At 39.0% G+C, this 27,536-nt stretch overlaps 1 protein-coding gene across 1 annotated transcript; it reads left to right on the top strand.

The window, feature by feature from the left end:
* The first annotated feature begins 149 nt into the window (after positions 1-149).
* On the top strand, positions 150-25,884 carry MCEE (methylmalonyl-CoA epimerase). Its single transcript, XM_032342247.1, has 3 exons — positions 150-410; positions 11,465-11,802; positions 25,539-25,884. Exons 1-3 carry the CDS (start codon positions 326-328, stop codon positions 25,689-25,691), a joined length of 576 nt encoding a protein of 191 aa, XP_032198138.1. The 5' UTR covers positions 150-325; the 3' UTR covers positions 25,692-25,884.
* The last annotated feature ends 1,652 nt before the right edge of the window (positions 25,885-27,536 follow it).

Below are 27,536 nucleotides of genomic sequence, written 5' to 3'. Positions count from 1 at the left end.
CAGAGCCAATGGCAGCGCAAGAACTTTCACTGGGCCATTGGTCAGTTCTAGCGCCTTTGAACTTTCTCTAAACTTTCTGTTTTGTATCCCTGAGGAGCCCAAAGGAGTGACGTGTCCTTCGTTTTTAAGTTTCTGCTTTAGACGCACTGGGTGGCTTCAATACGTAAAATAAGAACAAGCCCACCCGCCACACCACGGGCGCGCAGCAACGCTCGCCACGCCTCCTAGCCTCGTAGGCCCCGCCCCCAGCCGCGTGGACCCGCCCCTCGACCGAGCTCCTTTCCCCGCGTGAAGCACCCGCGGGTTCAGTGGGTCACTTTCCAAAATGGCGCGCGTGTTGAAGGCGGCGGTGGCGACCGTGGCGGTGGCGGCGGCGGCGGCGGGGGCGGCAGCGGCCGAGAGTGCAGTAGGTGAATACCCAGCGCGGTCGGGGATCTCCGGGGAGCGGGGCGCGCGGGACGCGAGGCCGGGGGCTGGGACAGGCGGCGGGTGGCCAGAGCACCTAAGTCCACTGCGTTCTGTCCCCCGGTCAGCACCTGCAGGCAGGAGTAGATGAAGTCAGTGGCAGAGGGACCGTGAATGTTAATTTCCAGTGCACCGTAGGAGACGGGAGAAACCAGAAAGAAGGGCAAGTCCTTTAAAAAACAAGGTGAACTCCCAAGTCCTTCCAGTATCCCGCTGGAAACCCTTGGAGGTCAGTTGTGTGAAGAATACCAAGGGAGTGGTTTTTTCCCTCCTGCCCTAGTATGTTTATTATTACGTATGTAAACAGGAAAGACAGACGGATTTGGGAGGTTCCTTGAGTCTGGTACACCTCCATCAAAAAAAAAAAAAAAAAAAAAGCTGGATCGACACAGTAAATGACAGAAACTCAAGTTTTCTGACTCTCAAGCCACTCACTTTCTCCTCTTTCTTTTTCTTTTCTTTTTTTCTTATAAAGATTTTATCTATTTATTTGACAGAGAGAGATCACAAGTAGGCAGAGGCAGACAGAGAGAGAGGGGGAAGCGGGCTCCCTGCTGAGCAGAGAGCCCGATGTGGGGCTCCATCCCAGGACCTGGAGACCATAACCTGAGCTGAAGGCAGAGGCTCCAACCCACTGAGCCACCCTAGCACCCCTCTTTCTTTTTGCTCTTTCTTCTTCATCACTATTTCAATTAATGAAATTCCCTGTTAGGGAGAGTGCCAAGTGGTAATGTCTCAAGAGTTACTCCTGAGCATTGGCCATAAAGCCTTCAGTTCAGGGATGAACCTTTAGTAATGTTAGATCCCTTTGCTACGTAGTGCTTGCTCTATTCCGCCTATTCAAATGTACAGTTCTAGCCGGGCGTTGAAGTCCCATCTTAAACTAACCAGTTCTTTATTGACCACTATCGTCTTCCCGACCCGTCACAGCATTTCTTAAACATTTATCATTGCAAGTCACCAGGGCTAAGTTAGAGCCACATACAAAGAAGTACGCCATAATAGTTTTAGTTGTCTCAGTACTTTATCAGTTTGAAGAGGTGGTATGTATATATGAGAAAATACTATAAGAGGCTGAGCACAACTTGTTGAAATGAATCTAATTAATAGGTGAGTCTAAAGCTTTTATAATAACACACCTCCTGGTCCCTCCTTCCTCTCCTTGGTAAGATACAAGCAGCATCTTAGCTCATGCACAATTGCAAGCAACCCTTTGCAAAAAAACAAAGCTAAGAAAATGAAGACAAAAAGTCATCTCTTATTATCTCTTAGAAAACCCTCTGTTAGAATGTAGATATTGTGCATAAAATATACACTAAAGATATTAAAAGTTGAGGATCAAAAGAATGGTAAAAATTTCAGAGGAAAGAGAAAATTCAACATTATGGTTTAATAACACCAACTTTGATGTCAGACAGACATGGGCTTTAGGCCCAGCTTAGTGTGACCTTGAAGAAATTAATCAGGCCTAATTTCCTTGTCTGCAAATGGGAAAAATAATATTTTTCGATGCATGGAATTATGGTAAAGATTGAAGTGCTCACTGAACAATTAGTGTTAGGTCTATTTTATGGCTGTGAGAACTAATAGAGCTAGGCTAGCACATGATGTACTTCTACTTCAGAATTCACGATTTCGCAGTTTGGTTAGGCAAGATTACAGACTTAGGCAAGTTTATAGGGTAATATTGTTGCATAACTCTCACAATGAAATAAAGTCATGGGTGTCTATTGGTAGTTAGGTCAGATCAACAAGATGGTACATCATGGATTCAATTCTCTACTGTTAGTAAATCCCAGCAGTATGGAGAATGTCTAGAGACTAGGGCATATCTGCACTGGGGATAATAACCAGTTCATACAGTTCTTGAAAGGCAGAATTGTTACATAGTTTCCACTTCTACATGATGTTAAAAGGATTTCTCAAGTTAAAGTAATAGTGGTGAGCAGTGTGGGAGAGTTAGGGGGTTACTCTAAACTAATTTTAACTTGAAAAAATTGTAAATCACTATTCATGTATCAAAAAGCAAAAAGAGGACCATGCCTATAATACCTTCTAGCAGCATTTTTCCACCGGAGTGTCAGTAGTCACTAAACACTGAAATACAACCAAAGATCTAAAATCCCAGCCCACACCATAAGTTTCCTATAGTAAAAGGAGAGTGGTTTCCTTGTGATAAAAAGTAGTGAGTTGTGGATTGACGGAATGATGCAGGGAATACAGAAATACTATGTGTGCCAAAACATTAATATGAGTAATACAAGTAATCTTTAGTGTTTGAGTCTAGTCTAGTATCACATATAGGGTAGGTGCACAGTCAGTTTTTTCCTTTAATAGTGCAAAATATGTTAGAATGTTAAAATATGTTAGAGATGTTTATGTTTATAAGCAAGTTATTGATGTAACCTTTCTGTAAGTGCTAATAATGATCATTCTTGGAATTTGCTATGTACTTTGTGCCAAGTACTTTTCTAAACCCTTTATATTATTCATTTTAGTCTCATGACTACTCTATGAGGTAGGTATTATATTCCTATATGAGAAAAGAGAAACATGGAGAGGGTACGTAACTAGGGTACTAATGCCAAGTTACAGAACTAATGGTAGCGTCAAGATTTGAACCAGGACAGTTTAACACTGGAGCCCACATTCTTAACCATAAGACATGCTGCTTCTCATATGATACTTACACACAAAACCTGAAAGTGAATGTATAAATAATAATATGAATATTAAAGAAGAGACATTTTTATATGTGTATTTTTAGAAATATTTTTATTCAGTAGTTGATGGGGGGAAACTACGAGGAAGGGAATATAACTTCCAGAAAGTCATACCTTCATTGCAAGAACTGAATGTTAATAAAGATACATTTTTTTGGTAAACTATATAGACATCTGTCACAAGGGAAAAGTAAAATGAAAATAGTGTATTCTAAAGGCCAGCTCTGATTTATCCTCCTATTTCAGATGCTTGAACCTTAAATAACCCCACTTTGTCTTTTATTGTGGTTAAATATACAGAACATAAAATTTGCCATTTTAACCATATTTAGGTGTACAATTCAAGGGCATTAAATAAGTTGACCCTTGAACAATATAAGTTTGAACTGCATGGGTCCGGTTATACTCACTATTCCCCAGTAAAGTACTGTAGATAAATTTCTTTTACGATTTTCTTAATAATATTTTCTTTACTCTAGCTTTCTTTGTTGTAAGAATAGAGCATATATATCACATACAACATGAAAAATATGTGTTAATTGACTCTCTTTGTTATCAGTAAGACTTCTGGTCAAGGCTTCTGGTTTTGGGTAGTTATATGTGGATTTTTGACTGTGTTGGGGGTTGGCACTCTTAATACCCCCAGTTTGTTCAAGAGTCCATTGTATATTTGTATTGCGAATCCGTCACCACCATCCATCTCCAGAACTTTCACCATCCCACCCTGAACCTCTATACCCATTTAACAGTAACCCCCGTTATCCTCCACACCCAAGCCATGGTAGCCATTATTCTACTTTTTATGAATTTGACTACTCCAGGTGCTGTATGTATGTGGAATTATATAATATTTGTCCTTTTGTGAGTGGCTGTTTCTCTTGGCATGTTTTTAAAGTTTGTCCATGTTTACCTAAGGTGTCAGAACTTCATTCCTTTTTAAGGTTGAATAGTAGTCAATTGTATGTGTACACCACGTTTTATTTTTTCATCTGTCAATGGACACTTAGGTTATTTCCAGATTTGGCTATTGTGAATAATACATCTACGAACATGAATATGTAAATATCTCCTTGAAGCCCTATTTTCAGTTCTTTTGGGTATATACCAGAAGTGGGATCACTGGACAGTGTGGTAATCTTATGTTAGGACCCCACCTTTAAGGAACATAATACTTCACAGAAAAACAGGAGAAGCTCAGAAAAATGAATCCTATTAAGCACACACAATAAATTCCCATTTGGCTTGCAAAGGATTGACTTCATGAAAAAAGGTAGTTTTGAAAATAGAAGATGATCTGGGACACCTGGGTGGCTCAGTGGGTTAAGCCTCTGCCTTCAGCTCAGGTCATGATCTCAGGGTCCTGGGATCGAGCCCCGCATCAGGCTCTCTGCTCAGCGGGGAGCCTGCTTCTCCTTCTCCCTCTCCCTGCCTCTCTGTCTACTTGTGATCTCTCTCTCTGTCAAATAAATAAATAAATAAAATCTTAAAAAAAAAGAAAGAAAATAGAAGATGATCCTGATAGGAGACAACTGTGGCCAAGTTATAGGACTGTGAGGAGAGATTTACTTTTATTATGGAGTCATATGTAAGTGGGGTAACAAAAGCATGGTGTGTTTACTGACTGAGGTAAGTAAAAAGTTATTCCTACCGGCATTTTAAACAGGTTGTAAATATGGATATGGTGCTGTGGGGAATCCACTGGTTGAATGCTGAAAATATATGGACTTCTTACCAAACAACTTCATTAGATATTCATTAGAATGTCTTTCTAAGTATGTTATGTCTCCGCAAATAAGATACACAAAAGTTCAGACTTGAGAACTTACTACATGTTCTAAAATTAGATAATGTAAAATTTGCACAACTTTGCAAATACATAAGAAAACAGTGAACTGTACACTTCAAATGAGGGAACCTTGTCGTGTGTAAATTATAGGAAGACCATATTACATGTGACTTTCAGACCTGTTAGGAAGACCTTATTACAAGTGATTATTCACAGTTTTTTGGCACTTTATGTACAAACTCAACATAATTTCTTTTAAACAGTAAGTGCCCTTAATGCATCTGAGTACAGACCCTTGCAGCTGAAGCCTTGTTTGGAGCCCTGTTTGGAAAGACTAGTCTGAGATAAATGCAATCTGGATGGAAGGAAATGCAATGTTACTTTTAAGTCAAGACACTGAAAGTATTTGGTAAGAGCCAATATTGAAAGAAAGATATGAACCAAAGTTAACATACAGACCAGATTTGGTGACATATCTATTTCTTATATGTGAGATTCTTGTTTCTTAAATCTGTAGATACTCATCTTTGCAATCCTGTTGGGTTTTAACACTCCTGTTTTTATTTTTTTTTTTTTAAGATTTATTTATTTGAGGGACACCTGGGTGGCTCAGTTGGTTAAGCAGCTGCCTTCGGCTCAGGTCATGATCCCAGCGTCCTGGGATCGAGTCCCACATCGGGCTCCTTGCTCCGCAGAGAGCCTGCTTCTCCCTCTGCCTCTGCCTTCCACTCTGTCTGCCTGTGCTCGCTCTCACTCTCTCTCTCTCTGACAAATAAATAAATAAATAAAAAATCTTTAAAAAAAAAAAAAGATTTATTTATTTGAGAGAGGGAGAGAGCACATATAAGCAGAAGGGAGGAACAAAGGGAGAGGGAGGGAGAAAAGGACCCCTTTATTCCATGTTTTCTGCCCCAGTTTGCTTAGTCTATAGGATTGCGCTTTAGACTTTTAGCTAAAGTAATCCCATTGTTGTTGTTTTAAGGTAATTCACATAATGTAACATTTTAAAATATACAAGCTATCAACATTATATTTACCATGTTGTGTAACCATAATCTTATTTAATTCCAAGACATTTTCATCATCCCAAAGGGAAATCTTGTGCCAGTTAAGCAATCAATCCCCATTCCCACCTCTGTCCAGCCCTTGGCAACCACTATTCTGCTTCTTGTCTCTATGGACTTACCCATTCTGGCTATTTCCTATAAACATATGACCTTTTATGTCTGGCAGCTGTCACTTAGCATAATGTTGTCACTTAGTATAGTGTTTTCAGGGTTCATCCATGTTATATCATTGCTTCATATCCACTACATGGATTATATTCCACTGTACGAATATGAATCATTTTCCATGGCTGTTGGGAATAGTGCTGTCATGAAAATTTGTGCACGAGTTTTTGTTTGAGTACATGTTTTCAATTATTTTAGGTACCTAGGAGTGAAATTTCTGAGTGACATGCTAATTGTGTTTTTAACTTTCTGAGTTTTCCAAACTGTTTCATGGCAGCTCTGTCATTTTACATTCTTACCGGCAATGTACAAGGATTCCAGTTTTCCACTTCCGTATCAACACTTTCAGTTGTGGATATGAAGTGGTATCCTGTTGTGTTTTTGATTTGCCTTTCCCTAATGGCTAATGATATTGAGTATCTTACATGGTTCTTGCTTATTTTTATGTTCTTAACCCTTCATTTTTTAAAGTGTATTTATTCATTTAATCTCTACATGCAATGTAGGGCTCGACCTCATGACCCCGAGATCAAGAGCCTCAGGCTCTACCAATGAGCTAGCCAGTTGCCCCTCTTTTTTTTTTTTTTTTTAAGATTTTATTTATTTATTTGACAGAGATCACAAGTAGGCAGAGAGGCAGACAGAGAGGGGAAGGGAAGCAGGCTCCCTACTGAGCAGAGAGCCTAATGTGGGGCTCGATCCCAGGACCTGGGATCATGACCTGAGCTGAAGGCAGAGGCTCTAACCCAGGTGCCCCGGTTGTTAGCATTTTAAAAATTCACTACCACCATGCTCTTGAGATGGTTTCTTGCTCTCCACAGATTACCCTGCATACCACTCAGTTAGCAAATGATCATTGTATATCAATAACAATGAGAATGGCTGAATTTATTGTGCACCTATTATGTATGTCTGGCACTGTATTATATTTTTTATACCAAATATCTAATCTTTACAGCAAACTTAGCAAGATAGATATTTAGTGGGTAGTGACAGAATTTTTTTAAAAACTGAAATAAAATGCAACAGAGTAGAAACTGTCAGAGCACATCACATCTATTGAGTAGGTATGCTTTTCATGAAGTTTACTTTCAATGGTACATTTATGTACATGTGTACTAGTTTGGAATACACGCGAATTTCAAAATGCAGGTCGTCCATAGAACTGAGCTAGGTCATCCTGTTGATAATGACAACCTTTGGTTATTTCCGCTATCAGTAATACAGGCTTGAGCACAGCAGAAGACTATCTGAGGCTGAATTTTGCCTTCTACTGACCTATGATACATCACGTTTGTCAAGCAGTACTGGTTACCAATCCCAGGGGAAGACTCTAAATACTTCTCCCCGTTGTGTCTTGGTGTCAGAGTCTTCAAAGGAAACACAAGCAGTAGATGGCACAGTGCTTTACTTTCATAGAAAGGAGACAGAGCAAGATTACCTTTAATAGTGGGTGTTGGTCCACCATTGCCAATGAGTCTCTCCCAGTGGCCAGTGCAGGACAGTTTACATATGCACTCTTCTCTTGTGCTGTCCCCTCTCCACAGAGGACTGATAAAACAATGAGGACTCATGTAACATATGACACACACACTTTAAGCTGAGACAAAAGGGCATTCATTGAGCCGGACAGAGGGAAAGCTACTCTCGGGATAAGGTTATATGCCCTGTGCAGGCCCTGTGGGCTCTTCTCTCTTGGTAAGGAGGTTTTCATCTTTATCTGACTGAGTGGGGGGTTGAAAGACTACACACATGAGACTTCTTTTCCCCACAAGGTTTGTGGTCTTAAATAGTGTCATTTTAATTTCCTTATTATCAGTAATTTCCGTAAAGGGGAATTAATTATTTGTTAGCTGGAGCTCTGTGATACTAAGTACTGTTTAATGTATTTTCCATTAAGAGCTAAATCTAATTGTTTAGAATATGTGCTCTTCAATTTGCCATTTTGTACTTTTTTTTATTAGCTGATGTAGTTTTACAAGATTATTTTTAGACCTCGTATATGTATATAGCTTTCATTCTGGGGAGAATCTGGCTCTTAAAATCCAGTGTATTGGGGACCAGGGAAACAGTAATCCACAGAGAGAACACATTACAAGTCTTCCATTTCTAAATGAAAGAGATTTCTTCACATTCAGAAGCAGTTCTGCTTCTAATTCTTCAAAATTATAAAAAGGAACAGTTTTAAAAAATCTGGTCTCAGAGGGAATTCTCAGAAGTTTAAGGACCCTCTTAATCTTTGCTTGTTTTTCTTGCAACAGTGAGATATTTTCCTTAGTAATTATTTTTTTTAAATGACATTGAAAAGCACTGTAGTGGTTGTGACTTTTGATACATATTACTGTAAGACAAAAAATGAGTTATAAGTAGAAATAAAATTGCTTGTTCTCATCATTGAATGTGTGTTGTTTCACTGTCACATTCAAACTTACCTCTTGTGAAATGCAGAGAATAGTAAGTAATCATTAATGATGTGTAGTTGTCCTTTAAGTGTGATCAATAAATAAATTATGAAAAATACCATCTTTGTTTTAAATCTAAAAAGCTCAGAATTAATTTTTTGATTCCAGACAGTTGTTTCAGAGCAGAGTAATTTTGACATAGTTTTTCCATTTATCTGCCTGATTTAACTTCAGTAATTAAAACCAGAATAGGTATATAAATGATTTTTACATGTATTATGCATTTCTTTTTTTTTTAATTTTTTATTATGTTATGTTAGTCACCATACAGTACATCATTAGTTTTTTTTAATTGGTGATTTTTTTTATTTTAATTTTTTAATTTTTTATAAACATATAATATATTTTTATCCCCCGGGGTACAGGTCTGTGAATCGCCAGGTTTATACACTTCACAGCACTCACCATAGCACATGCCCTCCCCAATGTCCATAACCCCACCCCCTTCACCCAACCCCCCTCTCCCCAGCAACCCTCAGTTTGTTTTGTGAGATTAAGAGTCTCTGATGGTTTGTCTCCCTCCCAATCCCATCTTGTTTCATTTATTCTTCTCCTACCCCCTTGACCCCCCATGTTGCATCTCCACTTTCTCATATCAGGGAGATCATATGATAGTTGTCTTTCTCCGATTGAATTATTTCGCTAAGCATGATACCCTCTAGTTCTATCTACGTCGTCGCAAATGGCAAGATTTCATTTCTTTTGATGGCTGCATAGTATTCCATTGTGTATATATACCACATCTTCTTTATCCATTCATCTGTTGATGGACATCTAGGTTCTTTCCATAGTTTGGCTATTGTACACATTGCTGCTATAAACATTTGGGTGCACATGCCCCTTCAGATCACTACGTTTGTATCTTTAGGGTAAATACCCAGTAGTGCAATTGCTGGGTCATAGGGTGGTTCTATTTTCAACATTTTGAGGAACCTCCATGCTGTTTTCCAGAGTGGTTGCACCAGCTTGCATTCCCACCAACAGTGTAGGAGGGTTCCCCTTTCTCCGCATCCTCTCCAGCATCTGTCATTTCCTGACTTGTTGATTTTAGCCATTCTGACTGGTGTGAGGTGATATCTCATTGTGGTTTTGATTTGTATTTCCCTGATGCCTAGTGATATGGAGCACTTTTTCATGTGTCTGTTGGCCATCTGGATGTCTTCTTTGCAGAAATGTCTGTTCATGTCCTCTGCCCATTTCTTGATTGGATTATTTGTTCTTTGGGTGTTGAGTTTGCTAAGTTCTTTATAGATTTTGGACACTAGCCCTTTATCTGATATGTCGTTTGCAAATATCTTCTCCCATTCTGTCAGTTGTCTTTTGGTTTTGTTAACTGCTTCCTTTGCTGTGCAAAAGCTTTTGATCTTGATAAAATCCCAATAGTTCATTTTTGCCCTTGCTTCCCTTGCCTTTGGCGATGTTCCTAGGAAGATGTTGCTGCGGCTGAGGTTGAAGAGGTTGCTGCCTGTGTTCTCCTCAAGGATTTTGATGGATTCCTTTTGCACATTGAGGTCCTTCATCCATTTTGAGTCTATTTTTGTGTGTGGTGTAAGGAAATGGTCCAATTTCATTTTACTGCATGTGGCTGTCCAATTTTCCCAACACCATTTATTGAAGAGGCTGTCTTTTTTCCATTGGACATTCTTTCCTGCTTTGTCGAAGATTAGTTGACCATAGAGTTGAGGGTCTATTTCTGGGCTCTCTATTCTGTTCCATTGATCTATGTGTCTGTTTTTGTGCCAGTACCATGCTGTCTTGATGATGACAGCTTTGTAATAGAGCTTGAAGTCCGGAATTGTGATGCCACCAACTTTGGCTTTCTTTTTCAATATTCCTTTGGCTATTCGAGGTCTTTCTGGTTCCATATAAATTTTAGGATTATTTGTTCCATTTCTTTGAAAAAGATGGATGGTACTTTGATAGGAATTGCATTAAATGTGTAGATTGCTTTAGGTAGCATAGACATTTTCACAATATTTATTCTTCCAATCCAGGAGCATGGAACGTTTTTCCATTTCTTTGTGTCTTCCTCAGTTTCTTTCATGAGTACTTTATAGTTTTCTGAGTATAGATTCTGTGCCTCTTTGGTTAGGTTTATTCCTAGGTATCTTATGGTTTTGGGTGCACATCATTAGTTTTTGATGTAGTGTTCCATGATTTATTGTTTACGTATAACACCCAATGCTCCGTGCAATACGTACCCTCCTTAATACCCACCACAGGGCCAACCCACCCCCATCTAAAACCCTCACTTTGTTTCTTATAGTCCACAGTCTCTCATGGTTCATCTCCCTTCCAGTTCCCCCCCCTTTATTTTCCCCTTCCTTCTCCAAATGTTCTCCATGCTGTTCCTTATGTTCCACAAGTAAGTGAAACCATATGATAATTGAATTTATCTGCTTGACTTATTTCACTCAACATAATCTCCTCCAGTCCCGTCCATGTTGATGCAAACGTTGGGTATTCATCCTTTCTGATGGCTGCGTAATAGTCCATTGTAGACATGAACAGACACTTCTCCAATGAAGACATATAAACAGCTAACACCACATGAAAAAATGTTCATCATTAGCCATCAGGGAGATTCAAATCAAAACCACATTGAGATACCACCTTATACCAGTTAGAATGGCCAAAATTAACAAGACAGGAAACAACATGTGTTGGAGAGGGTGTGGAGAAAGGGGGAGCCCTCATACAACAGTTCGTGGGAATGCATTTAGTTTTTTAAAAAATTAATTTTACAAATCCATTAATTCTCAAAAGGAGGATATCAATGGCTATTCGCTTTTTCAGGGTTTTTTTCCAGACTTCAGACTTCAGCTCCGAAATTAAGAACTTTCTCCACATCACAGTTCTCTCTTCAAGCGGCAAGTCCTGTGTGGAACCTAGGTCGACTCAATCATGTAGCAATTGCAGTGCCAGACTTGGAAAAAGCCACAGCATTTTATAAGAATGTTCTGGGGGCCCGGGTAAGTGAGGCGGTCCCTGTTCCTGAGCATGGAGTGTCTGTTGTTTTTGTCAACCTGGGAAACACCAAGATGGAGCTGCTTCATCCGTTGGGAAATGACAGTCCAATTGCAGGTTTTCTGCAGAGAAACAAGGCTGGAGGAATGCATCATATCTGCATTGAGGTATTTTATTTCAATGTTTGGTGTTTCAAATTTCTCTTTTACAAAATGTCTCTTACTCTTTAAGACTATGTATTGTCACTGTCATCAAAACTGGTATTAAGTTCTTTAAAGGGAATGGTAATAGTGGTCTTACTCAAAGATGGATCCGTGGGTATATTCTCTTTCCCTCTAGAAGACTGAGTAATAATAATAATAATAATATATTTTATCGAAGTCTGGATTTAACAGCCACAACAAAGGCCACCAAAGCTGGCCAAAGCAGATTTGTATCTTTGCTATAGTATTTATTGATCATAACAACCTTCCATGTAATAGGAATAGAGCTGCTTTCACTATCACAAGGCAGTTAGAAGAAGGTGAAAAGACTTCATAGAGTAAGAATTTCCATGTACATGCTAACTATTCTTATGATTATTTTCTATCCTTAAAATTCTAATGATAACTTGTTCCTTATTATAAAAGCGATACATTTTCAATTACTGACCATGATTTTTAAGACCTTTCAATTGCATCTTACAATTCCCAAGAAAAACTTGAAATGTTAGACAAGAACATTCTCATTAGAGAGCCTCTATCTGTAGATATTCATGTTCAGATAACTGCCTTTTGTAAGACCAGCGATACTAATTACGCTTCATTTAAATTATTTTGATAGGACAATTCTTTTCATAGAAAGAAAGGCATAATTAATTTGTAGGCCTTGTTCCTAATCTAGAATAGAAGGGGGTTGATTCTAGAGAGAATTCAAGGATTTATTCAGTTCATTTTGCAAACATATTTAAGAACCTACAGAGTGTACTCCACTGAGTAATGCGATTCAGCAGTGAAGAAGAAACAGACCATGCACACAGTGAGGAGGGACAACTATTTAAAAAGGGAATTAGAGTATCCTACGATAAAGCAAGATTAATACACGTCTTCTCAGTAACATCAATAAGGGAAAGATTGTTCCTGGCCGGCGGAGGAGGTGAGAAGGCATTACAGGGCATGAGTTGTAATGAAGGTGAAGGAATTCCCCAGATCAACAAGAGGAGAGAGGTATTCCAGGCAGAGGGAACAGCATATGCAAAGGGATAGTTATACTAACCACTCACATTGAATCCTTTGGCAGTATATGAAGGACTCAGTGTGTACTATTTTCTTTCATTTTCACAGCTACTCTATGAATCATTCTACTCACCTTTGACAGTTAACTTGCCTCTAGTCAAATTAGTAGTAAGTGGGAAGGCTGAGGGTCAAACCCAGATTTGTTCTGATTCCAGGATCAGCACTGTGAGCCATGGTACCAAATTGCCTTCATTATATTGGGTAATTTTAAAATTTGAGGCGGGGGAGCCATAACATGTTAGGAGCTAAACATATCTACTATTTAACCTTTACACCTTTTTGGAGAGGTTAATTTTGGCTGCAAGTCTTTATTTCAGTGGACTTTAGGGTTTGTCTGAGATACCCCCCCAGGATGAGAAGCAGGATCATCAACCTTTGAACGGACTCTTCCCTGTCCCACACTGCAGTGTCTGTGTTCTACATCAGAGAGTCCATGCCTTCAAAGGAAGCTGCCATGTGAGTTAGAGTTCAGTTAAGTAAAGAACAGTGGAAGTTCAGTAATGTAACAGTGTATTCAAAAGTACAGATTAAAAGGGGAAAATGAAAATGTAATGTCAGTATAAAATAAAGGTGTACAATAGGAAAAGGTGTGAAAAGTTAGTTTCTAAGTTAGTATGACACCTTCTGTCATCATTCTCTGTTCTTGGTAAAAAAGAATTAAGTGACTTAACTAGATACGTGGATAGATGGATTTTATTTTTCTCTTCTCAGTCTAAAAGTGAGGTGTTCCAGAGGGGAGGAAAGGCAGAGAGAAAATACAGGGCAAATGCATGTAAGAGGATCTAGAAATTACACATTTCACTCTGCTCATGTCCCATCAGCCTGAGCTTAGTTACATGGTACTCTTGGCTGCAGATGCATCTGTAGGCAGGTGGTTAGGTACCCTGCTAACGTTTACGCTGTTGCTATAATTAAAAGGAAGAAAAGGGGAAACCATACTGGAGACCACCAATCTATGCTACGCTTGGTAACTTTTAAAAAGTGGTATTGCCAGAATAGCATAACACTTTTTCTGAATGAAGATATGCTGTAGGATAGAAACACGGGCGAGTTAGGGTCGCTGCTGCTGCAGTCTGTGAAATGAAGTCGTCATCCCATGCAGGGGTTCGATTCCCTGACTCACCAGAAAGAACAGAATTCCTCACCTATCCTTGAACAGGACACATTTCTGTTGAACGAAACCACTGAGATTTCAGGGTAATTTTTCTTTTTTAATGTAAAGATATATTTAATGATTCTTTCAATCACAGACACAGGATTAGGCAAACACCAAGAAGTGGACGGCATATTAAACTGGGTGATTTGAGGAGAGCTTAGAAAGGGAATTACTTACAAGATGTGGGCCAAGTTTAGGTAGTCAACAGTACATGGCACAGTATCCCTAAGGCTAGCTCTGGGGTGGGATGGGGACTGTTAGAACCTCTAAATCTGAAGGGGCAAGTGAAAGACCATTACCAAGACCTACAAGGGAAGCGTCTTGAGCAGGTCTCTAAACAAGAGTGATGGCCTACCTCAGAGGGAGCAGGCCTGGGAAACTGGGCAGCGTGGGGTGGGGGAATAAATATCCCTACTTCACTTGTCCCTCACCTCCTGTCTTTGTGTTAGCTGAACCCAGTTGGAACCCAGAGGAAAAGCAAGTTTATGAATGCAGGCAAACTTCCTGACAACAGAGCACAATGAAGCAGAGGGGAACACAATGAAGAGGGAAACCAGAGAGGGAATGGAAGATATCTGGCATACTTTCCTTCCTGTTGACTCTTCAGGCTAAATTATTAGAGCACAGTAGAACTTGGCCTATTCTGGCTAATATAACTTGGGTCTGAAATTGCCTTTACTAAAGGTACAAAATATGATAGAATTGGTCAGAAAATACTTCCTTGGTCATTACAGTTACTGTTACCATCAATATGCATTATCCTACACGTTGTTGTTGTGGCAAACAACAGCTATTTGATTTTTTTTTTTTACTTGGGTCAAGACTTCAATGGGCATAAGTAATAATTTTCATAGAGCAGAGAGGAGATAACTATTTGATTTTGCTTAGGATTTTGTGGACTGGGAGTTTGGGGGAGGGCTCTGCCAGCCAGTTCTAACTTGCGATCCCTCATGTGCATATGGTCAAATGCTGGCTGGGGATACAGTCATGGGAAGGCTCTGTTGGGCTGGGCATCCCACAGGCCTCACCTGAGGTGGCAGCTGATTTCCAGTTAGCAGCTGGGTACTTGGGCAGGCCTTCCAGTAGGAGCCCCTGTATGTAACCTGTTCAGCTTCAGTTGCTGATGGTAGTTCTAAGGATAGTTGGACTTCTTAGTGGTCAGCTGGCTTCCCCCAGAGTGTCCCAAGAGAGCCAGGCAGGACCACATGGCCGTTTTTGTCCTAGCCTCTGAAGTCCCACTGCAGTCTCTTTGTCATACACAAGCTTTTCAGGCCGACCAGCTGCAAGGCAAGAGGACATCGACCCTGCCTCTTAATGGGATGAGCAGCAAAGAATCCATGGACAAGTTTTGTAAGTGTATAGCCATCAATGTGCTAATGTGTTCTAAGCAATAGGAAAATGTGGGAAACTTTCAAATGCTATAGAATGATTTTATTTCCAAAGAGCCAGAAGTGGGAACCAGCAGCATTCTCATATGCATGAGGAAGTAACCTATCTAGCTTTTGTATAAATAAGGAAATTCAAGATCCATGCTTTATAAGGTAGAAAATGATACATATTACATACACAGTGATATGTAAAAACCAGTGACTTTGGCTTTTCCTGTTTGGAGGATAGGCAATGTTCAGAAATGTGTCTTTTTAAAAATTAATTATTTTTTAAATTGTGTTAGTCACCATACAGTACATCATTAGTTTTTGATGTAGTGTTCCATGATTCATTGTTTGCATATAACACCCAGTACTCCATGCAGTCCGTGCCCTCCTTAATACCCGTCTTTTGCATCCACATGGATGGGACTGGAGGAGATTATGCTAAGTGAGTAAGTCAGACAGAGAAAGTGAATTATCGTATAAGAAAAAAGTTTCAGTTGGCTTAAGAGAGATTTTAGACAAAATGAACTTTTTTCTTATATGTGAATTAGTTTCCCACCCACTTATCAACAGTTTTCTGTCAAAGTTGGCTTTTGGTTTCATTTTTTCTTTCCCAATCTCTTATACTTGGGTGGTTTGCCTTTTACTAGACTAGAGAAAGTTTAAGAGTCACCTTCCCTCGCTTGCGTATGGACCAAGTAGCCTGCTGTTGTCTCGCACAGCTTTTACTGATGCTGGTGGTGTGCGCTTGGTGCCTTCTCCAGGCCTCTCCCTGAGGAGATGGTCCTGATACGGATAGAACTAGCTGTACTTTCCCTGAGTAACTTGCTCAGAGAGTAAGGTACGTCACAGTGAAAACCTTTCTTATTCAACAAATTTGTATTGAGGTTGTATAAAATGTTTAATGCTCCCATGCTGGCTAGTAAAGACCCCAAGTAACGTCCCCCTTCCAGAGGGACCCTTCCCTGGAACCTCTGCACTCCTCACGCATGTACACATGCACATACACACACTTCATCAACTAAAGGGTTAGCACTTTCTGCAGGGGTCTTCCAGAACTCTGATCCCTAACAAGTTCCCCTCTCTTTTATTTGACTGGTATCTTTGTCTGCATTATATCGCTGATAAGTATTTTCAGTTTCACTCTGATCCTCACTGCCTTCAGTCCTGGGGATATGTAGCTGAGCAGAACACAGAGTCCCTCACTTCCTGGAGTTGGGCTTGCCTCATTTATTCACGCATGCCCTGCATTTTCCACAGAGGGCTGGTGGCAACTGACCAAAATGCAGTTTGGAAGATATAAAATAATGAACATAATTAATAGTGCAAGTTAAAAAAGAAGTGTGAGGCAAAACTAAAGGTAAGATTAGTATATTTGTTTTACCCAGCATTGCTCCATGGTTTCCAAAACGAGGGAAAATAAAGAATAGTCAAAATAATTACGGCTCCTTCCGCCTTCTTTCCCTTCCCTTCCTGAACCAGTCAGTGTTGAAGACTTTGGGTAGGGCACAGCGAAATGGTTGTCAGTGTTTGTGGGGAGGGCTGGAGTAGCTCAGAGCAGGGTGTTGGGGCCAGAGTGGGGTAAGAAGAGCATCAGCAAGTGGGCGCTGGCTGCCATGAGAAAGCCAAGGACTGAGTAAGATGCCCAGGCATGAGGAGGTCCAGCTCAGGGTGTCAGTATCTGAGCAGGATAGGGGCAGAGAGGTGTTACCTGCAGGGAGACAGCCCAGCTTCACATGGCTGCATAGGAAGGGCATCAGCATGGAAGGCTAGCGCAGTGCAGGCCTGTTGAGGGTGGCATCCGTATGGGTGGGAGGGGGGCAGCATGGAATGTTAGAGCCTAAATAGTGTGAGGGAGGTATTAGCACCAGGTGTTGGGGGGGTGGAGTGGGGGAGGGGACCTTGCATGGAGAGTCAGGGCCTGAGGACTGTGAGGAGTGTGTCAGTGCAGAGGGAGATGGTGACACAGTGTGGGGAGTTGAAGCCAGGTGGGCTGGTGAATGTTCTCACGTGAGGCAGCCTGATGTGGGGAGCCAGGGCCTGAGCAGGCTAAGGCAGACATCCACATACTCTGGAAGCAGGTATAGGGAATCAGAGTCCAAACACCAGTGTACACCTTGGCGCAGTTCTGTGCATGAGATTGGGACCCAAGCACGGTGAGGAGGACTGTCCTGGAGGGAGTGCCCAAACCCAAGTGGGTTAGACCTCCACACAGAGGGCCTGGTGATGTGGGGTAGTGATCGGGAGCGCAGATGGCTGGGGGCGGGGGGGCGGGGCAGCCAGAGGAGAGGGAGGGGACATACACGTGGTGAAGAGTACATTGCTGAGGGAAGGACAGCTGCAGGGATAAGGGCTGATTTCTTAGAGGGTTTAATAAAATAAGTATAGTGAAGATAATGAGAGTCAGGTTTGCCAGTCTGAGAAATGGTATGACAAGTACAGAAAGGATAGTAGATTTCATCTAGAGGTAATCCTGCTTGCACCAGGCTGATGGGGGAAAGCACATGATAAATTTGTTATTTAAAAAATAGGATTGGGGTTTCTGGGCAAGCTCAGTTGGTTAAGTGTCTGCCTTCGGCTCAGGTCATGATTCCAGGATCCTGGGATCAAGCCCTGTGTCCAGCTCCATGCTCCATAGGGAGTCTGTCGCTCTCCCTCAGCCCCACTCCTGTTTGTGCTCTCTGTCTCTCTCAAACAAATAAATAAGATCTTCTAAAAAAATAAAATTAGAAATAAGATTTTAAAAAGTGTAAAGAGATGCAGCAGTTTTATTTTCTGAGTAGTCCCATACTAGAGGACTTTTTTTTGTTTGTTTATGGTTTTATATCTTTTATAGATCTGTTTCCATTGAGCAAATATTCCTTATGAAAGGAAAACTCTAAGGCTAGTGAGACAACTTACTTTTTGCATACTGGGGAATGTCTATTCTTTAACCAAAAAGGCAGAAAAATCTGCTTTTTGAAAAGTTCCATTCTCTTTTTGGCTTTATAATAAACCCTAGGGGATAGTTAAGCTCCGTGAGTGATCTCTGTCACTAGTTCCCAGATGTGAGAGTTTCATAGAACTATAACATTTTCAGAAAACAGAACAAAACAAAAAAAGTGGACAGTTTAATGAGGTTTTAAACTTTCTGTGTTATTAAGGGAAACAAATCTAAACTTCCAACTACTGCTAACTTCATTTTGTAAGAGAAAGTGCAAATTTACTACCAAGGAAAAGAAAGAAAGAAAAGAAGAGATCCTCTTAGAATAAAAAAATCCTGTCAATTAAACAAATGTGGAAGTTGAGGTGAACTATGCCCTTCTGACAATTCTGAAGAATACACAGGAACCCTTTGAGCCCCATGCAAAGTAACATTGTTAGGTTTGCATAATTTACTGTTTTTAGTTTGGCGTGGGGAGACAATGAAACAAATATTTCATCCAGACTTTTCATTTTAACGTGGATGATGGATCCATTTCATGGATTTATGCTAATTTGGAAATTAAATTTCATTCATTATTGATATCATTTAGGATCATTGTAATTTTATATAAAATAAAAAGCCTTTATTTTTGGAAGTAGTCAAAATATGCACCATTGAAAGTGCATTATTCTGTAAATTACTCAGTGTAGAATTATTGAATCAATGTAGTTTTATACCTGAAATTAATATGTTATATGTTAATTATAGCACAATAAAAAATTGTGCTACTTCATAAAATTTGGTCACGGAGAATTATGTACTTTTAAAAATGTTACTTAGTCCAACTCCTTGTCTTCAAACAAGTATTGACATTTTTTCAGATGAGGCAGTTCAGGATCAAAGAGAGCACAAGATGAAGATTCTGAAGTCTGTTTGTGACAGTCCAAACATCTTTTATTTGGAGTACTGGCACTCTTAATTTAAAAATGACAGGAGAAATCAAAATAAATTTTTAGCCACAAGGTACAACCCCACAACCACTACTACCCCCCCAAAAAAAAAGCTGATAAGAAGAAGAGATAAATAGCCCAGGTTTTCACTTAATGGCATTCAAAGTCATATAGAGCTCTAAGATGCATAACTGTAATTGTACAAAGGACTGGAAAAGCAAAAATTCATAGATGGGTTATCATTAACTGTGTTATTTTTTATCCTTAGGGGGAAAGACTTAATTTCCCAAGTCAGATTGCTTTGCATTTCTCATAACCTTAAAGTACATAATGCACCTACTTTCACTTCAGAAAATTAAGACAGTTTTATTTCATTATTTTTATTACTCCCAAGCAAAATATTAGGAGTACTCCTGAAGAATTGTAGATTTTATAGCAACACTCTAACAGAAGGATGAATATGGCACAAGATCTTTAAAATCAAAATCAGTAATAGAAATAGATGCTTGTGCAATGTTAATGTAGGCATCGGAGACACAGGAGTCAACCCAAAGTGCCCTGGTAAGTGTCTCTATTAGTGTAGGCATTTTTTCAAAATTTAAATCTTGTTTATTAAATCTCAGAAGTATTTCTTGAATTAAGGGATATTGAAGAAGCAGTGTACTAAAAATGGAGATGCAACATCGTATTTGTAGATATTTATACTTGGGTAGAATGTTCTATAATGAGAATATCCATGATCATATTTAGTGTAGAAGTTACCAAAAGGACACTTGGAAAAAAAGTCATGATTCTGTTATGAATTTTTTCAAATGTAATGAAAGTAGAAAAAAAATTAATGTAGAAGAAGAAGTATAAAAATGTAATGAACTCCCATATTCCCATCAGGCAGATTCAACAATTTTCAACATCTTGGCACATTTGCTTTTTTTTTTTTTCTTAAACTATTTAAAAATCATTCACAACATGTAATTTTACCTTTATGTAGTTTGTATCTGCCATGAGGCAGATAGGTTAGATTGATTCATAGATGTCTCTAGATAGACTTGTTCTAATCAGGACTCAGACAAGGTCCACTTATTACAAATAGTTGTTAATCTCTTTAGGCCCTTTAAAAAAAATTATTAACCTCTTACTAGTATAGTACATTTGTCAAGATTAATGAACCAAATTGATACATTATTATTACCTAAAATCTGTATTTAGATTTTCTTAGTTTTTACCCAGTGTCCTTTTTCTGTTCTAGGATCCCATCTAGACAAACCACATTACATTTAGTTACGTCTCCTTAAGCTCTTCTTGCCTGTGACACTTTCTCAGAGTTTCCTTGTTTCTGATGACCTTGCTATTTTTGAGGATTACCGGTCAGTTAGTTATTTTGTAGAAAGTCCCTCAACTGAGATTTTTCTCATGATTAGATAGACTAGGGTTATTGATTTGAGGGAGGAAGACCACAGAGGTACACATCACATCAAGGATGTCATCAACATGACTTATTACTATTGATATTGACCTTTATTCCATACCTGAGAGAATGTCATCATGTTTCTCCACTGTAAAGTTACACTCTTTTCCCCTTTCTCCATAATATAATCTTGGGAAGGAAGTCACTGTGTGAGGCCAATGCTGAAGGGATGGAGAGTTATGCTCCATCTCTTTTATAATTCCATTAATTATTTGGAATTTTCCTGAGTCGAAGATTGTTCCATTCTTCCCCATTTATTTATTTAATTATTCATTATTTGATAATTTGCTTATTTATTAGGACATTTATTTATGTCAGTGAGGATTTCCAAGTATTTATACTTAGGTCTATAATCCAATATCACTATATTTTGTTGCTCAGATTGTTCCAGTTTTGTCAAAAGGGCACTTTGGGTTGACTCCTATTTCTCTGATATACCTCCTCTTTTTGTTTGTTTTCCTCCCACATTTCCTTAGTTTCTGGCACTGCAAGATGCTCCAGATTTACCATTTATATCCCCTGCCCTAGCCTAAAACCAGACATTTCTCCAAGGAGCACTGGTTCATTTTACTAGAGAAGAGTATTAGAAACCAAGATCTGGGCTCTGTTGTTGCTACTGGAATGTTACTGTTTCTTGGCCTTTTGAGCTAACAGAGCAAGGACATATATGTGTGTATACTGGATGGATGGATGTATAAATGGATAGAGATTTCTTTAGATAGCCAGATAGAACTTTTACAATATATATATATCATATTCATGAACTCACAGGTTCATACTGGTGTCTCTAACTGTAACCCATTACCATGGGAACCACTGGATCCTTCTTTACTTATTCATAACTGCCCATTCCAACTGAGAAACTTGACTCCCACTATCTGCCATCTGTTTATTTAATTGTGCAATTTCAGTATGGATATATAGTGGTTGTATTCGTTTCCTAGGGATGCCATAATAAATTACCACAAACCTGGTAGCTTAAAACAGCAGAAATTTATCTTGTTATAGTTCTAGGGCCCAGAGTCCAAAATCAAGAGAAAGAAATATGGGGGGGAGGGGCAGGAATGGGAAACCAGAATAGACCATAAGAGAGATGTAGAACCCGGTCAAAGGTTTTATCCATATATGTGGAATCCCAGAAAAAGAGAAGAGAGAAAATAGAGCAGAAGCAATACTTGAAAAAATCATCTCAGGCCATTACCAATTTGAGATAAGACATCCACCTGCAGATTCGGGAGGCTCAGCAATCCCATGTAGGGCAAATTCAAGTAAAACCGTACCTGAGCACACCACTGCCCCGCTGAAAACCAAAGATAAAGAGAAAATCTTAAAAGCAATAAAAAAAAAAAAGACAACAGAAATTGTGAAATAATACGTAATGACATTTTTTTAAGATACTGACAAAAAACACTGCCAATGTAGAATTGTAAGTTAGCTGAGAGAAGAGAGGCCAGATTTATCCTCTTGCCTAAAACAAACGAAAAATCTAAACAAAATATATGAAACGATTTTCTGGCATTGAACATCAGACAGCACGACACATTCCTGAAAGAAGGGAAACAAAATGAGCAATTTCCCAGCTTACTGGCTGGAGAAAGTTTCCAGGAGTCTGGGGAAGCCAGGGTGATTGAGTTTGCAGTATAAAGTATGGGAAAGAGATTTTTCCAGAGATCTACAGTACCTCTCAGGTCTTCATCTGAATATTAAGTTGTGCATCCACATGAGGAAGCTACCTGAGGTTGGGAATAGAACTCTGGAAGTATTAGAGGTGACAATCCGTACAGCAGCTGGAGTAGTTTGTGTTCTTACCCACCATAGTGGAAATCCTTGTGATTTATGGGACATAGGGTAGAATATTGAAAAGGACTTTGCCTTACCCATGAAGAAAATCAGTCCTAGACTAAAGTCTGCTCTGATCCTTCAGTAAGTGGGTAAGTCTCTCTCTGTCAAATAAATAAATAAATAAAATCTTTAAAAAAAAAAAAAAAAGAATGTATTGGGACACTTGCCTCACACCATAGGTTTTATAAGATTTAAAGATTCTTTTAACTGTGGGACACAATACAGTGACATGTAGATAGATGAAAAGCAAAAGTCTTTGTTCCTTAGAACTCCAAATGAGAGAAAGTTGCTGTGTAGGCCACATGAGATCACACCTGGAGACAAAGTAACAGCAAACTGGAGCTGTAGGGGGCAGCTTAGTGGGGCAAATGGGGTGGGGTTAGTTAGTTTTCATAGGCTCCCTTTAGATTGGCTAATCTGAATAATTCTGTGGGCTCTGGAACAGATCTACTGTACCTAGTTGTCTGGTATCTATCTCTGGGGAAATTAGATTGGGCACATAATGGCTCCAGAATGTGAGACTGATAAGGGAAATGGTTGAGATGTGGACTTTATTAGTTGCTGGAGAAGAACTGACTAGCCTTTAGCCAGGGCCTCAGAACTGGGTCAAGACAGCATTTCACAAAACCCCCAAAGTTGTATTACACCAAATATAAAAATTAGAATGGGTCAAAGACCTAAATGTAAGAGCTAAAACTATAAAACTCTTGGGGAAAAAACAGGCATAAGTTTTCATGACCTTGAATTGGTCAATGTTTTCTTAGACTTAACACCAAAAGCACATGTAATAACACTGGGCTTCATCAAAATTAAAAGGCTTTGCATAAAGACACACAGAATAGGGGAGAATATTTGCAAATCACATATCTGATAAGGCACTTAAATCCAGAGTGGTCTAAGAACTGTTACAGTTTGTTTTTATCCTTAATCTTCTGTCTGCTTGATGTATGAGATACTGAGAGCTATGCATGTTTGGTTTGCTTTTTAGTTTTCTGTTAGGTACTTGCAGAGTCAAGATTGTTTTGTCATCTTGGTGGATTGTTCATTTTATTTTTAGGTTGTATCTGTTCTTATTTATTCGGCATATTTCACTTTAAATTTTGAACACATGGTTAAACTATCTCCAAGTTTGCTGATACATGACCCATAGCTCCTACCTTAAATTGCATGGTTTCTGTCCTGGCCAGCCCCTGCCCTAAGACTTGGGTATGGCCAGGTCTATGTTAGGAATCTATCTGGTCATCCTCTACCCTAAACAAAGACACTCCTCTCAGGTGACATGGGTTATCTCCCAGACATTGAAGCAAGACCTCTCTTAAGACAAAGCCAAATTCTTTACTAGTACACATATACGTAAATTTTATAGGTTTATTTCAGGATTTGGAGGAACATGTGCCGAACTGAGGAGAATAGTTCACTGTGGAGAAAAGTGAGAGTGGTGCTAGTTTAATTACTTTAAAATGAAAAGACTAACTCAGACTAACTTTGGGAAAACGGAAAGAGAAGTTACATTCAATTAAATGAAATTCATTATATCCAGATATGAAAAGATAAGCCATCAGGAGGAATTCCACTGTTCTGAAAAAGATGAGAGTAGACCAATTATTTCAAGATACATGAAGTAACCATGGTTATGGTCTGGGCCTGACTTTGATATAGCTATCAAGTTTAAAATGAAACATTGTCAGGAATATACAAATAAGAGAATGTATACTATTTGAAGAAATCATTTACTTATAGTAATCTAGTATCCTCCTTGTCAGTTATTTGTCAAGTTTTAGAATTTATTATATAATCCTTGACTCACTGAAAATCAGATTCTATAAATATGAACATTTGTTAAATCTACATGTTGGGTACATGGGTGTTATATTCTCTGCTTTTTTAATTTTTAGAATGCCATTAGGCTATTAAACTCCAGAATGATTTATGACTACCTAGGAATAGAGGATTTTGTATACCTTCCCATCCATTTATTGGGTTCTCAGTCTAAGAAGGATGACTTCCCAAGATAGAGGAGCATCACTCTTTCATCAAATATATAGAAACACATTTGCTTCTTTTCAAGACTGCCAATAATATGAAGAAAATAGAAATGATTTAGGAGAGTTATAAAATTATAAATGTTTAGATTTTTCAGAATCGGAAAAAAAAACATTTTGGTGGCAATTTCTTAGTAATTTACATGGAGATATGAAGTTTTAATCTCAGAGGTGGTTTGGCAGGTGGGAGGTTTGGGGATCCAGAGGAACACTCCTGTCTTTTGAGTATGTACTATAACCTGAGTCATACACTGCTAAGATCTTTTTTTTTTTCTTTTTAAAGATTTTATTTATTTATTTGACAGAGATCACAAGTGGGCAGAGAGGCAGGCGATGGGGGGGGGGTGGTGTTGTGGAACAGGCTCCCTGCTGAGCAGAGAGCCGGTTGCAGGGCTTGATCCCAACACCCTGAAATCATGACCTGAGCGGAAGGCAGAGGCTTAACCCACTGAGACACCCAAGCACCTCCTGCTAAGATCTTCTTATCTGGTTTCTCATTTTAATCTCTTGCCCATTTATATAGGCCTCATCTCTCTATAATAAATTATAAATTAGGAACTCAGAGCTCTTAAGAAAAAAGAGTATGTGCAGTATCACCGATAGTACCACTAAGAGAAAATATCAAGTGTGACATACATTTTTTAGGTTATAAGGAGTAATGTTTACTAATGGTGAAAATTCTTAAGCACTGTGATTGCTCACCGATGAGAATTTGCCGACTTCTTTTCCCTCTCTGGAAGCAGTAAACTTATTTTTAGATGGTTTAAGAATGATTCTGCCTGAAGGCAGAGGAGATAGACCTCATGAGCTTACCAAGTTTCTTCTAAGTTTTAAGATCCTGTAATTCGTTATTTTTGTGATCTTAAACCTGTTTTTATTTATTTCCTTTTCTCCAGGTGGATGATATAAATGCAGCTGTGATGGATTTGAAAGAGAAGAAGATTCGTAGTCTAAGTGAAGAGGCCAAAATAGGAGCACATGGAAAGCCAGTGATTTTTCTCCATCCTAAAGACTGTGGTGGTGTTCTTGTGGAATTGGAGCAAGCTTGATTTATATTTGCAAGAAACTTTAAAAATCCCCACCAAAATATACTGAAAATCCCCAACAAATTATACTCCAGCATTAAATCCTTCACTCCTTCCATCACTTAAAAGTTCACAATTAAAGGGGCACCTGACTGACTCAGTCAGCAAGGTGTGTGACTCTTTATCTCAGGGTGGTGAGTTCAAGCCCATGTTGGGTGTGGAGATTACTTAAAAATAAAATCTTTTTAAAAAGTTCAAAATCAAAAATTAAATTACAGGGGTGCCTGGGTGGCTCAGTCGATTAAGGGTCTGCCTTCAGCCCAGGTCATGATCCCGGGGTCCTGGGATCAGGCCCCAGATGAGGCTCCCTGCTCAGTGGGAAGTTTGTTTCTCTCTCTCTCTCTCTGCCCCTCCACCCACTTGTGCTCTCTCTCTCAAATAAATGGATAAAATCTTTAAAAAAAAAAAAAAGCAACCTAAATTACAGAAAGAGATTTTTAAAATTGTATATATATATAATATTTATCAATATATATAATTGACATATTTGTTAATTACTTTGGTTTTTTTTCTGATTTGGAGGAATCCTTGATTAATAAATACTTAGGGAATATTGTTAAAATCATATTCATCGAAATAAACTATTCTTGTCCAAAATGGGGTAATTGACTGCAGTATGTTTCTGTGTGAGAGTGTGAGTATGTATCTACATGTTTGCACGCGTGTGTGTGAGTTGGGATGGAGCTATGAAAGGGTGCCTGGCAGTTGCATAGCTACATATTTGGGACAAAGTGCTTTCTGAGGATGTTATGGAGAGTTTTTTACACCGAGGTTGAAGAGTTTCAACCTCAAAAGTTTTTGCTCTTCTAGAACAATTCTTGTTCACTGGTTCCATGTGGGCAGGTATTTTGAGTGCTAATGCTAGATATAAGAATAAGAAGTTTTGTGGAAAACTTCATTCATGATCTAGTGAGTGCATGGGTAGCTGTTTTTTTTATTCTTTATTTAAATTCAGTTTAGTTAACATATACCGTATTATTAGTTTCAAGGGTAAAATTTAGTAATTCATCAGTTGCATATAACACCAGTAGCCATTACATAAAGTGCCCTCATTAATGCCCATCAACCAATTATCCCTTGCCCCCACCCACATTCCCTCCAGCAACACTGTTTGTTTCCTAGAGTTTAGTGTCTCTTATCATTTGCTTCCCTATTTTCATCTTATTTTATTTTTTCTTCACTTACCGTATTCTCATCTTTTTTGTTTCTTAAGTCCCACATATGAGTGAAATTATGTGGTATTTGTCTTTCTATGACTGACTTATTTCAGTTAGCATAATATCCTCTAGTCCCATCCATGTCACTGCAAATGGCAAGATTTCATTCTTTTTTATGGCTGAGTAATATTCCATTGTAGATACACACCACATCTTTATCTGTTCATTTGTTGATGGACATTTGGGCTCTTGTTGATGGGCATTTGTGCTCTTTCTGTAGTTTGGCTATTACGGATATTGCTGCTGTAAACATTGGGGTGCAGATGCCCCTTCAGATCACTATGTGTGTGTCCTTTGGGTAAATACCTACTAGTGCAATTGCTGGGTTGTAGGGTATCTCTATTTTTAACTTTTTGAGGAAACTCCATACTGTTTTCCACAGTGGCTGTACCTGCTTGCATTCCCACCAGCAGAGTAAGAGGGTTCTTCTTTCTTAACATCCTTGCCAACATCTGTTGTTTCCTGAGTTCTTAATTTTAGCCATTTTGACCAGTGTAAGGTGGTATCTTACCATGGTTTTGAGTTGTATTTCCCTGATGCTAGATGATGTTGAGCATTTTTTCATGTGTCTGTTGGCCATTTGTATGTCTTC

The sequence above is a fragment of the Mustela erminea genome, chromosome 5 (genome assembly GCF_009829155.1).
Source record: "Mustela erminea isolate mMusErm1 chromosome 5, mMusErm1.Pri, whole genome shotgun sequence".
NCBI lineage: Eukaryota > Metazoa > Chordata > Mammalia > Carnivora > Mustelidae > Mustela > Mustela erminea.
The sequence above is the reverse complement of the archived record's forward strand: the minus strand, read 5'-3'. Positions and strand labels throughout refer to the sequence as shown.